The following is a 14,370-nucleotide window of genomic DNA, read 5'->3' on the forward strand; positions in this document are numbered from 1 at the left end:
CGATTAATTATCAGGAGGCCAGCACATCTAAAGAATCAAAGAGATTCAGAAATATTATCTGCAATCTCAGGGGATTAAGGTACATTTAAAAAAATAATGTCGACCACTAACGTGGACAATTAATGCGCTAGAAATAGATCACATCTTGTGTCTATTAAGACCTAAATTGTTCTCAACATGAAATATAGCAGCATACCAAAACGTGAGCGGGCAAGACATTTAAAATCACCTAGATTGCAGTTACCTTACAAATCAGGCTGAAGAGGAATAGACAAATGGTAAGAATTTGTTAAATCCGAAACCGGTCCCTGTTTAAGAATGCTTTTTTAGGTGATTTTAAATGTCTTGCCCGCTCCCGTTTTGGTATGCTGCTATATTTCATGTTGAGAACAATTTAGGTTTTAATAGACACAAGATGTGATCTATTTCTAGCGCATTAATTGTCCACGTTAGTGGTTGACGTTATTTATATATATATATATATATATACGTGGTCTGATCAATAAGTACCTGGACTGTTGCCATAGTAACAAAGCTAAAGCATGCAAGGAGAAGCCACCTGACACAAATTGAGCTTGAACTCAAGTTTTAACATTCTAGCTAATTTCCACTGTTTACAACAGTGATTGGAAGGAAGACGTGTAGCATGTGATTGTCACATTGACCAGGACAGAGAAAGTTGAGCAGAGAATCTGCATCAAATTTTGCCAAAAGCTTGGCAATACCTGCTCAGAGGCCTAGACAAAGTTTTCAAAAAATGTTCATCATTCTAGACACAATCAAGGGGATCTTGCGCAACTGAAACTCAAACCCAAATCTTCAGTGATAATGGACTGAACTGAAACAACTAACCTGCACACCCCCCATGGATAGTGATTCGACGATTTCCCGTACAGATGCATGCACATCTGCAATGTTTTTTCTCATTTCTGCTGGTTGTGTCTCCCAGAATGTTCTGCTGACTTGGAAACATCTGAGCCACTCATACACTCCTCTCCATACACTTTCTGCAATTTTGCACAGACCTCTGAGCTGGTATCGTCAAGACAACTTTCTTTGTCGTGGTCAATGCGACGATCACACGCTACACAACTTCCTTCTAATTGCTGTTGTAAACATCAGACGTGAGCTAGAATGCTAAAACTTAGAGTACATGCCCAGCAGAGTTCAAGGTCAATCTTTGCCGAACAGCTTTACTCTGCATGCTTTAGCTTTGTTACTATGTCAACAGTCCAGATACTTACTGATCAGACTTTGTGTGTGTATGTACACACACACACACACACAAGTATACTCGTTTACTTGTTTCAGTCATTTGACTGTGGCCATGCTGGAGCACCACCTTTAGTTGAGCAAATCGACCCCAGGACTTATTCTTTGGAAGCCCAGTACTTATTCTAACGGTCTCTTTTGCCGAACCGCTAAATTACGGGGACATAAACACACCAGCATCGGTTGTCAAGTGATGTTGGGGGGGGGGGGGGCAAACACAGACACACAAACATATACACACAGATACATATATATATATATATACATATATACTATGGGCTTCTTTCAGTTTCCGTCTACCAAATCCACTCACATGGCTTTGGTCGGCCTGAGGCTTTAGTAGAAGACACTTGCCCAAGGTGCTATGCAGTGGGACTGAACCCGGAACCATGTGGTTCGTAAGCAAGCTACTTACAACACAGCCACTCCTATGCCTATATGTACATGAATGTGTTGGTAATCTTGTCTTGCAATCATGTGATTGATGGGTGCAAATGAGCTTCAACATCATGCAAGTGATGTTGTTCTTTTGCAGTCTTCCATGGTTCTGGGTTCAGTCTCACTGCATGGCACTTTGGGCAAGTGTCTTCTACTATAGCCTTGGGCCAACCAAAGCCTTGTGAGTGAATTTGGTTGATGGAAAATGAAAGAAGCCCATCTTATATATTCTCTGTGTGTGTGTGTCGCTAGCTACCGCTTGACAACTGGTGCTGGAGTGATTACATACATGTAATTTAGCAGTTCAGCAAAAAGAAACCAACAGAATAAGTACTAGACTTAGAGTAATAAGTACTGGGGTTGATTCATTCAACTAAAAATTCACCAAGACAGTGCCCCAGCATGGCCACAGTCTAAAGACTGAAACAGGTAAAAGATAAATAAATAAAATCTGTTATAAAATAAAATGACTGTACCTTTGTTTGAATAGATCATATAACTTTTCCCATTGACTAACTTTAGAATCTTCTTCTTTCTTCCTGAGATTCTCAAGATTTTCATTCACTACCAGATTTATATATTTATCATTCATGTGAAATTCTGAAGTCTTCTTCTTTTTCAGTACCTGACATCAAAATTAAAATAAAAGTTATTATTTCAGAGAATAAACAAAATGTAACTCGTTTTCTTATACTGTTAGGTGTTACGTCTGAATGGAAAGAACTAAAAGACTTATGGTTGGGCACCACACAGATAGCATACACTAATACTTTATTATTATTATTATTATTATTATTTTAGTGTATGGCTTCAAGGTTAGAGTATTAGACTCATTTTTGAAACTCAAAAAGAAAAAAAGCAAAGAGAAAATTTTGCAAAAATAAAATGGGTCACTTTAACCTATATATAAAAATGCAAGAAATTAATGTATATCTGGAAATTAACTTTATTCAATTTACACAATTTCTTTATCTAGGGTACAAAACAATAAAAAAGTCTTCCGCTTGTACACCCCAACACACACACACACACACACATTGCTGCTCTCCTTGTAATCACTCACTGATCCCTATTCCATTGCCTCTCTCTTACCATTCTCTCCTCACTACATCCCTGCTATCTGAACCCTCTACACTACTCCACCCACAAAACAACCACTCTTCTTAACCTAGTCTCTCTCTCTCTGCACCCAGTTTGGATTCTCATTGCTCTCATCTTTTTCTCTATCTCACTGACCATTCCCCTCACTTTTCACCCATATTTACCACCTTTAAGATGGGATAGTGCTGGATTCTCTTACACAGCCCACTCCACAACCCTTCTATTCTATCTTGCACCACTGTCTTTCTCTCTCTCTCTCTCTCTCTCTCTAGCAAACCCCTGACACTCCTTCAATACTCCCTTATCAATACAATAACTACTGTTACTCTCCCCACCTCCAACACCCTTAACACAAAATCAACCCTTTTCATCATACTCGAACCCCACTCTACCTTCCTCAAATGCTTCTTTCAGTTGTGACAGTTCTTTAGTCTTACCAATGATAAGTCAGCCTTACTCATGCTGGAACCACAGTAAAGCACCCCCACCCCCAAGCAACAACTACACGGGGGGAGGGGGTGCTCTTCCCCACAACCTTTGGCCTTGAAACAATAAATCTATTCCCCTTAAGTGTAAGAGAAAAAAAAAAAACTAGAAAAAGAAAACAAGGAAAAAAGCCTGGAGCACAAAACCCCACTAGGACCCCCCCCCCCAAAAAAGAAAAAAATTTGAATCATAATTTTAATTCTATTATTTGTAGTTTATGAACACTTCTCTGGAATGTAAAATACGACATTAATTACATAAAAGTCCCAATCACAAAAATGAGCATAATAGAAAGAACATCATACCATATCTTTGAAAAATTAAGACAAACACTATTGAAAGCCTCATTAAGTGTTGAAGTTCATTTAAAGTTCATTCCACTAACAGCTTGATGCTGTGCCCTACACCATTCAGAAATTCTTCAATGGTCTTCCATGTATTCACATAGTCCAGAGGTGGGTTTTGTCACAGAGGAAAGTTTTGCATGGACCTTATTCCATACATCATACTTCATTCACCCTTTCATCACATCACCTAAAATCATCAGCCTTCTCACTCGCTCATTTCTTCTATCAGTGTGGCAGGTTATTTAGTTTTGCAAGGTATAATGTGACTGCTAGAGTTAGTGCCATGATAAAATACACCTGCTACAATTCTGTGAAGTGGCTGACATTAAGGAGGGCATACAACTGTAGAAATCATGCCAAACCTGAGACACTGGAGACCAATGCGGTCATCCAATGTGATAGATGATGCCGAACTGTGTAACCCATGCCAGAATGGAAAGAAGTTGTATGATGATGATGAAATTTTTCCCAGGAAAACTTAAAATAAATGCTTTATTTTTTTTTTTTTGCTTTGTTTCTTTGATTTAAAATACTAAATAAAAAATTTTCTTTTCACATATATAATACCAAGGGGAAAAAAAAAAAAAAGGATGTCATTGTGTATAGATTTTTAGTTTTTCAGTTAAGTAAATCACTGAAAATATCATTTGATTACTGTATTTGGAGGTACAGGAATGGTTCTGTGGGTAAGAATTATGCTCACCAACCAGTTCTGTTGCACAAGAAGAATAGGCTTTTAATGATAGCTTGTGGTAGTATCAGTAGTTTTATTTTTAGCTGCTGCTGCTTCTTCTTCTTCTTCTTCTCCTTCTTCATCATCATCATCATCACCACCATCACAATCAGGCTTTTAATGTTAGCTGCTAATATGAGTAGTTTCATTATCCCCACCATCACCTACCACTATCATCAATATCATCATCATTGATTTAACACCCAATTTTCCATGCATGTACGGATCAGACAAAACTCATCAGGGTAGATTTCCTTTGGCTGCATGCTCTCCTTATATATATTATCTATCATCTTTTATCTTTTATCTGTTCCAGTCTTTAGATTGTAGTCAAGCTGGGGTATCACTTTGAAGAATTTTAGTCGAACAAATCAACTCCTGTACTTATTAATTTTTTGTAAGCCATGATACTTCTATCAGTCCCTTATGCCAAGCTGCTAAGTTATGGGGGCCTAATCACACACAGACACACACACACAATGGACTTCTTTCAGTTTCCATCTACTAAATCCACTCACAAGGCTTTGGGAGGCCCACCTGCCCAAGGTGCCATGCATTAGGAAGCAAGCTTCTTACCACACAGCCATATCTGCATCTATATTATTTATTTACCTTTTTTTCTTTTTGTTTCTGTTACACAAATATTAGTAAACAAACTTTCCTATACTTATGCATGCATAGGAAATCTGTTTCAATGAATTCTGTTTGACCCATGCAAACAAGGAAAATGGGCATCAAAAAAAAAATTATGATGATGGTCATGATGGTGATGGTGGTGGTGATGATGATGATGATGATAGTGGTAGTAGCGACAGCCAAGATGATGATCTCTTGGAAGTCTTTGGATGGTCATACAGCTCCCCAATATGTACTTTTTTCCAATAATGTTATCTAATTGATTAATGATCTTGTGTTGATGTGATAATTAACCTTTTATGGGATAGAGAAAGAATGGGGGTGGGGTGGGGGTTGTTTGCTTAGTTTTACAATTCCAAAGACATGTGCTAAGGTGAATTCTCTGGAATGCAGGTGAAATAAGGAATGCCTGTCAGTGCATCTATCTAGCACTGTAACTAGTTTAATTCAGTGTAATGTTTAATTAGGTAGTAATATCTTGAATCTTTTTCAATTTACTTTTGTTGTGGAGTAAATTAACAATCCAATCTATGCCGTCAGCTTAAAAGTTCACAAATTAACAGAAGTATTTGCAGAATGTAGGGCATCAGGCCATAGAAAAATCTGTCTTGATAAACTTCATCTGACACATGCAAACATGGAAAAGTGGACATGATGATGATGATGATGATTTGTGAATTGAGATAATAAAAAAAAAAACCCCAAAAAAACAAAACAACACAGGTCCTTTTCAGAGAGAGAGAGAGAGAGAGAGAGAGTGTGTGACGTGTGTGCATGAATATTTCACATTGCATGACCAAAACCTTGTGAGTAGATTTGGTAGATGTAAATTGAAAGAAGCCCATTATGTATATGTGTGTGTGTGCTTGTGCCCCTGTAACAATATTTAAATCATCCCATGCTGTTTAGAATATGCATTTAATAATAAATAATCTAAGATTTAATAGATCAGTCTAAGGATGTTAAACAATGTATTACATTAATGTCATTGTTAAGGGGGGGGGGAAAGAAAGACATGTCAAATAATAAGCAAATAAAAGGATAGATTTTAAACAGTAAATTGAAAACTAAGAATTTAGATGACATAATGACTAGGTAATAATTAAGAAAGTGGATCTATAGTTGGAATCTTATTACACTGTTTTGGTATGTGTAGCCAGAAAGACCAAAGTTTTTTTCTGTTGAGACTGAAATTGATGGGTGCATGTCGAAAACAATGGATAAAGTACCTAAAACTATTTCATAAATATGTAAAACTATATATATATATGTATATATATATATATATATATATATATATATATATATTATAGTTTTAAATAACATGGACTGAAAGACGATCCCTGACTGGTTATTACACTTTAAAACATTTGTTCCATTGGGCCAATGAATCTGCCTCAAAGTCCTTTCAGCTTGTATCATTTGGGCCAATCAATTGGCTACGGTGTCGCAAGAGGGTTAAATAAGTAGGTAAATGAAATTAGGGGCAATTAATTGGTTGAAATTGTTTGTATGTTTTAGAGGTTCTGTATATGCAAGAAATCTTTTTAGAATGTTTATTAAGAGTTGTTTGTTTTATATTCATTTTTTGATGCAAGCATGAGTTAAACCAGTGGTTCTCAACCCCACCTTTTTTTTTCTTTTTTTTTTCACTTATGGACCCCTTTGACACCTATTTTATTAGGGTGGACCATCAAAGCCATTTGATGCTTGAAAAAACCCTTTTATATTTTTATAATTAACTATTAATAGAAATTTCTTTTAAAAAAAATTGTTAAAATATTTTGTATATTGTACAAGTAAAACCAATTTATTGCACATGAACTTCAGCAACAAAATCTTATATGGACCTGTGGGGGCCATGTGGTCAGGGTTGAGAACTACCAAGTTAACTGTTTAGCATTCAAATTTTTCTGTCAGATGTAAGACTTATTCATTTACACTGTTTTGAATTAATGCTGCATTATCTTGTAGCTTTGAGATTTTGATGATGTAATTGTTTATTTTTAAAAATGATATATTGTAGGGTAGGTGTGAGAAGCCAAATTTGGCTGGTTTGAGCATAAAACAAGGAGAATATTTGCATCAAATGTGGCTAGTATAAATGCTAAAGAGTTAAACAAACATTCATTGACATAGTATTTTTTGGCTGGATGCCTTATTCTCAGCTCTTATCTATTTTTCAAGTACAGAAATTTTTTTGTTTTGTTTTTTTGTTTTTATTTCACTGGACTTTGAACGTGTAAAGATACAGAACTTATTGTTAACAATGAATGTAAATGCAATGACACCATCATCATCATCATTGTTTAATGTCCGCTTTCCATGCTGGCATAGGTTGGACTGTTTGACTGCAAACTGGTAAGCAAGTGGGCTGCACCAGGTTCCAATCCGATTTGGCAAGGATTCTGTGACTGGATGCCCTTCCTAATACCAACCACTCCAAGAGTATAATGGGTGCTTTTTATGTGCCACTGTCATGACACTGGCATTGGCCATGACTACAAACTCACTTGGCTTGACAGGTCTACACAAGCACAGTATATTGGCAAAGGTCTCGGTCACCTGTCATTGCCTTCGTGAGGTCCAAAGTTCGAATGCTGCTTTTTATGTGCCACCAGCACGGGTGTCAGTCAGATGGCACTTGCATTGGCCATGACTACAATTTCACTTAGCTTGACAGGTCCTTCAGCACAGCATATCGTCCAATGTTTGAAGAGTGCTTATGCAATGTAAATATTCATGCACACATCACTCTCTCTCTCTCTCTGCGACTGAAAAAGACCTCCCGTGCTTTATATTGCCATTGGTGAGGTACAAGTGAAGTTAGGCAGAGAGTAATGGCCTCATCATGTAGCTAATGTTTTACAGGTTTTTTTTCCTGTTACCATCATGGTTAGGACTAGTGCACATCATGTGTTTGTTGTTGAAATCATCATCATCATCATCATTCAACATCCATTGTCCATGCTGGCATGGGTTGGACAGTTTGACTAGGGCTGGTAAGCTGAGGGGCTGCACCAGATTGCAGTCTGATTTGGCATGGTTTCTACAGCTGGATGTCCTTCCTAATGCCTATTACACACCTATTACACTCTGAGAGTGTAATAAAAACACCTATTATACTCTGAGAGTGTAATAGCTATTTTTATGTGCCAGTTGCATGTCACCAATATCTACCACAACTATAATTTCGCTCAGCTTGATGGACTTTCCTTCTCAAGCATAGCATATTGCCAAGGGGTCTTGTCATTTGTCATTGCCTCTGTGAGGCCCAGTGCTTGAAAGGTGTTTTCTACGTGCCACCAACACAGTTGCTAGTTCCACAACACCTGCATTGGCCACGTTGCCTCTGTGAGGCTCAATGCTCGAAAGATGCTTTTTATATGCCACTGGCACAGGTGCCAGTTACATGGCATCAAGAACAGTCACAACTATGATTTCACTTGGTTTGACGGGTCCTCAAAATATTTATCAAAGTTGATGAATGAAAAGTTGTTTGCTGCATCCTGTATATATCATCATCATCATCATTTAACATCCATTTTCCAAACTGGCATAAGTTGGACAGGTGAACTCATCAGGATCTGATGAGCTGGAGGACTATGCTCTAATGTCTGTGTTGGCTTGATTTTCTATAGCTGGATGCCCTTCCTACAGCCAACCATTCTGCAGAGTGAACTGGGTGCTTTTTCACAACACTAGCACCACTGAGGTTGCTTTGTAAATGGTAAGACTAAGGGCCAAAAAGGGTCCCTATAACTGACGGGGAACAGCAGAGAGAGAGAGTGTGTGAAATGATTGTATGTGAGGTGATGAGAGAGGGTACACTATGAAAAGAGGAATTGACTGAAAGTTGAGAGAGGGTGGGAGTGAACAGAGTATCAGAGCAGACACAATTGAGGGAGGGTGGTTCGATGGAACAGGAGAAAGGCAGGGATTTGTATCAGGGGTTAGTGAGAAAGGGAAGGACAGAGTAATCAGGGTGATAAGATGGGTTGTTTAGAAGGGACAGGACTGTCACACGTTATATGAGTGAGCATGGACAGAAGTGGTGACAGAGAAAGGACATGAGATAAGACTGGCATAATGAGGATCTGGAGAGAATCACTGACAACAACAACAAAAAAATAAAGAGATATAGAGGCAGGGTCATTAGGGTAAGCCAAAGATGTAGAGATGAGAGGGTGTTGGGGGTGGAGGAGTTGTGGGAAGAGGATGGTGAGAGATGAGGCAGAAGTGGAGGAGTAGTGAAGGAATGCATTGAAAACACAGAGAAAGAAAAAGAGAGAAAGATTAGAAGGTATCATAAGGGTAGGAAGAGAGAGAGTGGAAAAGGTATTTGGACTAAATTTGATGATTTTTTTATGTCTTATTTTTTGGAACTTGATGTATTGGTGTACAGTCAATATTATTGGAGAGCATAAAGATTTAAGCTGTAGCTGAGATAAAGTTAGCTGACATGGAGGACTGGAAGCCATCTGAATATTGGAAAAGAGTTACCTGTATTGTGATGATTCACACTGGGTGTCAAAATGCTGACATCATGACTGCTGCTCATTGCTCTGTGAAAACTGTAAAGCACGGTATGGACAACTATAACAGACACGATGAAGTCATGGCCAGCAGGAACAGACACCACAGGCATTCTGACTGTGTTTGCACACTAGAATTCCTCCAACAACAGGCTCAATTCACATAGCTCTGTGAAACTGCAGGAGACTGTGGTTAAACCTTTGCAGGAGAGAGTTGCTGCTGGAAGGCCATATGTGAAGCAGCAAGATTCAGCTCCTTGCCATACCTCCAGAAAGAGTTAAAAGTGCTTGTCAGAGAATTTCTACAACTTACCAGCCCCAATTTCTGGTTGGGAAAGCCATGCTTGTGCCTATTGAAAATCATTTTTCATGTGGGCAAGGGTTGGACAGTTTGACAGGGTCCAGCAAGCCACACAGCTGTACCAAGCTCCAGTATCAATACTGGCATGTTTTCTATGGCTGGATGCCCTTCCTAACGCATACCACCTTACAGTATGTACTGGATGCTTTTTTTCATGCCACCAGCACTAGTGATGTCACCAAGTAAGTAAGTTGCAAAGATAGAAAAGAACAAGGAACAGAAAAGTCCCCATGACTAAGTGCGTGTGTGGGGAGGATAGTACTAGGAAGTGGGATGCGGTCTTATGCCAGGTTCTGAAAAGCTAAAGCATTTATAGCAATCAAGAACAGGTGTCTTGTTACATAGAAGAAATATATGGCTTACTTACATTATAAGTAGTAATTGAGAAGGTGATTATAAAGGAGAAAGATAGTAGTAACAGTGTGCCAAAGCAAACACAGAAGGCTGGTGAGTATAAGAAAGGATATTATCAGGGGATAGGATAAGGCAGGGATGGGTAGTCTCATTCAAATGTGAAGAGAGTGTAACAGATTGTTAGAGGTGAATTGAATGTATTGAATGATACGCAAGGATGGAAGTATGGTTGATGGGAAATATGAGTGTGGAGAAGGTGATAAGGTGAGAGAGATAGTAGTGGCTCAGGAAGAAGGAGAAATCATAATGCAAGGGTGGAGGGGTGATGTGCAAGGTGTGATGATGATGAAAGGGAAGATGTGAGGATAAATAAGGGGATGTTTAGTGAATGTGGTATGATGGTAGATATGAGGAGGTGCTGAGAATGATAGCAGATATGTGAGGTGATAAGACAGAGCAGTGGGAAAGGAAGTATGCATAATGAGAACAAGGGATAGAAGTTTCGAGAATGGGGTTGGGGAGAGAAGGTAGCTTGCAGTGCAAAGGAAGTGCACTCTGAAGTGATTACAGCTGCTGAGCAGTGCCATAGTTAGATGAGTGGTGGTGGTGATGGTTGAGCTGGTGTTATGAGAATGAGATGTGACGAATGCCTGATGGGGCAGAAAGGGCTATATGCTTTTAGGACACCATTTTTTTACTGTGGTAGATAGTCTTCTGATTCTAATCACTTCTGGTATGTCTTAAGTTTTGGTTTCCTTTCCCAAGTCTCTTCCTTCTCTACATCAATGATTTACTTCCCACTCTATGCATCAACAACACCCAACCATTATGTAGATGTTGTTAACCTTCATTTTTTCCTAACATTCTCCAATTACGCATGGTCCACTTACATCATAGACACCACAGGCCAAACTCACAGTGACTCTGTGGACAGAGACCAGTAAAAGCATCCTCCCAATGAGGATGTGCCAGTCTTGTTTCTTTCAACAATAGACACAAATGCCAGTTGTATCAATGAAACATCATTACACTATACCCTCACCTTAATTATGAAAGACACTCAGGTAGACATCACACACTAGTCACATTATCAATTAGGATCACATCCTAAACATAGCTAGGATTGCATCACAAAGTCTGGCCTTTCACCTCCAACAACTATTGTTAGTTTACAGAGTTCAGGTGAGACCCACATTGGAGTATTAATCTCACAACTGAAACAGAACTGCTACTACTACCGCACCCACCCACACCCACAGAGGTAGACATTTTTTATTACAAAGCCGTTCTCCACCTCTGTTGAAGTTGATGTTTTCCCAACATTCCGAGTTTTCATCTTTCTTTCCACCTACCAACATCTGTTACCATATCTTTTGATTAAAAAAGGCCAAAAAAAAAAGAATTAACTTGCTATAGAGAGAAAGAAGACTTTGAGAAGGATACATTTAATTAGACAATATAAGGAAACACTTTAAGATGGGCAAAAAGGAACAACCAAAGCTGCAACAACAGCAGCAGCAGAGGCAATATCAACAGCAGCATTTTCTACTATAGTCCTTTGGTAAAAAAAAAAAAAAAACTTAAGAGTGTGACTAACCTTACTTTGGTTTTCACAGATGTCTTTATACTCTTCTATGACGAGCTTTGTCCGTAAATACTCTGGGGTCCTGGGAGAGGACTGTTTTTCTTTAACATTGGTTTTGTTTCTGACATTTTTCTCCCTCTCCTCGTTCACGGGAAGGATGTGACTAAAGGACTTGTTACTGAAATTGTAGACAATTTCTTGTTGACATAAAAACCACAGATTTATTTACGAAAAGGTAATTGTGTTGGTTCTTTGAAGAAGATTATCAATTTAAAAGAAATGAAATTGAAACTCAGTCACAGGATAGGGCTCACATATAAATTAAGCTTGAAGGTTTTGGTTTGCTTTCATGAAAAATATCAGCCATGCATTGTGTTATGCAGTGGGATTGAAGGTGGAACCATGTGGTTGAGAAGCAAGGTGCCATGCAGTGGGATTGAACATGGAACCATGTGGTTGAGAAGCAAACGTCTTACCATACAGTCATGCTTGTGCATACAATATTTTACAGTATCTTTACTTAATTGTAATAAACAATTTAATAATTGATATTTTCTAAGTTAAAAAGGAAGTTTTATTAAAAAAAAAAATCTTACTAGAGAGAGTTTCATTTCAATGTGATTGAAGATCATCAAAATTAAAGCCCCACATATTAACATATGAAAAAGAATTCTTACCTTTGTGTTTGCTCTTCATATTCTTCTTGCTTAAATGATGATGGTGGTGGTGAATTTTGTTTTTTAACACCAAGTGAAGGAACTGTGCAGTTCTGTACATCAACCTATAAGAGAAAAATATTTTAACTCATAAAATTTGAATAACAATAATATACATGTATATTAGCGACAGAGGCAGTAATAAGACTGAGAGGTAATGTTTATGCCCACTTAAATGTGGATGTTCTATTAGAATAGACTATACTGCAGTAGATATCACGAGAGAAACTCTCATAGTGATCTTTTGGTGCAAAATGTACGCTTGCTTATAAGGCTATTGAGGAGATAAATTCCCGCTACCTCCAGTGTTGAGACAACCAGATCATGCTATTTCAACCTTCCTTGGTCTTATCAATGATAGACACTCGACTGCTAGATATAGCCGTGACTCATCTCCCTGCCAGCAATATATAGAAAAACTGCCACAACACATGCTGGTGTTGTGATTAGCCAATGAGCTTTTTAATATATATATGTATGTATATATATACATACATACATATATATATATATATATATATATATATATATATATATATTATATATATATATATATATATATATATATATATATATATATATTATATATATATATATATATATATATATATATATATATATATATATATATATATATATATATATATATATATATATATATACAGACACACACTAGCAATGCATCCTGGCGTTGCCTGGGTTTTATGACTTACAGCTACATTGTATTATTTGTTCCTTTCTTAAGGGCAGAATCAGTGCAGCTGATATACAAAATAATGGAAATACCTTAAAATTTCAAACAAATTTATTTTAATATGGGGAATTCAAGCTGTAATTACTGCCTTTGGCAGTAATTACAGCTTGAATTCTACGAGGTATGGACTCGTACAAAGTTTGAATTGCTTCCAAAGGAATTTTTGTCCATTCTTCAGCTAAAATAGTCTCCAGTTCTTGTAGGGATGATGGTGGAGGATATTGACTCCTTACTTGTTTTTCTAAAATGCATCATAAATGTTCAATAATATTGAGATCTGGGGAGTGGTGGCCAGATAAAATGTTCAACTTCACTAGAATGTTCCTTGTTCCATTCAGTAACAACTTTAGCTGTGTGAATTGGTGCATCATCATCCTGAAAGATTGTATTTCCCTTTGGAAACAGTTTCGCAACCATAGGATGAATTTGATCAGATAAAATGCTTAAATAGTCTTCACTATTAATTCTGCCATGAAGGGAAACCAATGGGCCAGTAGATTTCCAAGATATAGCCTCCCCCCCTCCATGTCATCATAAATCCTCCTCTATGCTTAATAGTTGGAAGAAGGCAGTCAGGGTCAAATGCTTCTTTTGGCTGTCTCCACACGTATACTCTGCTGGTGGTCAGAAATATGGTGAAGAGTGACTCATCCGAGAAAATAACATTCTTCCACTGCTCTAGGGACTAATTCTGTAGGTTTTTACTTCACAACATTTGTTTTTGAAAGTAGTGGTTTTCTGATTGCAGCCCTCCCATTAAATCCAGCTTTGTGCAGCTCCCGGCGAACAGTTTTTTTGTGAAAACTAGGTTCTCAAGGTGGTCATTAAGCTCTGCAGTAATTTTGTGAGCTATACTTTTGTTATCCTTTCTAACAATTTGCGTAAGAGTCCGACAGTTGCTATCTGAAAGTTTTGGTTTTCTTCTGGAGTTTTGTTTTGACAAGGAGGTTTTTCACTCTTTCTCAAAGGCTGTCATTACTTTCGAGACAGTACTTCTTGATACACCAAACATTTTGGCTGTTTTCATTACGCCAGTGCCTGCCATACAAGCA

General features: G+C 37.8%; 1 protein-coding gene across 2 annotated transcripts in view; it reads right to left on the reverse strand.

The window, feature by feature from the left end:
* The window catches only part of LOC106867813 (mRNA export factor GLE1), a 92,097-nt gene that overhangs the window by 66,150 nt on the left and 11,577 nt on the right, over nucleotides 1-14,370 (reverse strand). The window contains exons 2-4 of one of the 2 annotated variants that reach the window (XM_089364931.1): nucleotides 12,526-12,629; nucleotides 11,861-12,026; nucleotides 2,187-2,335 (exon numbers count right to left, since the gene is read on the reverse strand). In XM_089364931.1, the coding sequence (XP_089221057.1) occupies nucleotides 2,187-2,335; nucleotides 11,861-12,026; nucleotides 12,526-12,629 (419 nt within the window). The remainder of the gene's footprint in view (nucleotides 1-2,186; nucleotides 2,336-11,860; nucleotides 12,027-12,525; nucleotides 12,630-14,370) is intronic. The other variant, XM_089364932.1, reaches the window with a different exon arrangement.

This window comes from Octopus bimaculoides, chromosome Z, assembly GCF_046866305.1.
Source record: "Octopus bimaculoides isolate indiv1 chromosome Z, ASM4686630v1, whole genome shotgun sequence".
Lineage (NCBI taxonomy): Eukaryota > Metazoa > Mollusca > Cephalopoda > Octopoda > Octopodidae > Octopus > Octopus bimaculoides.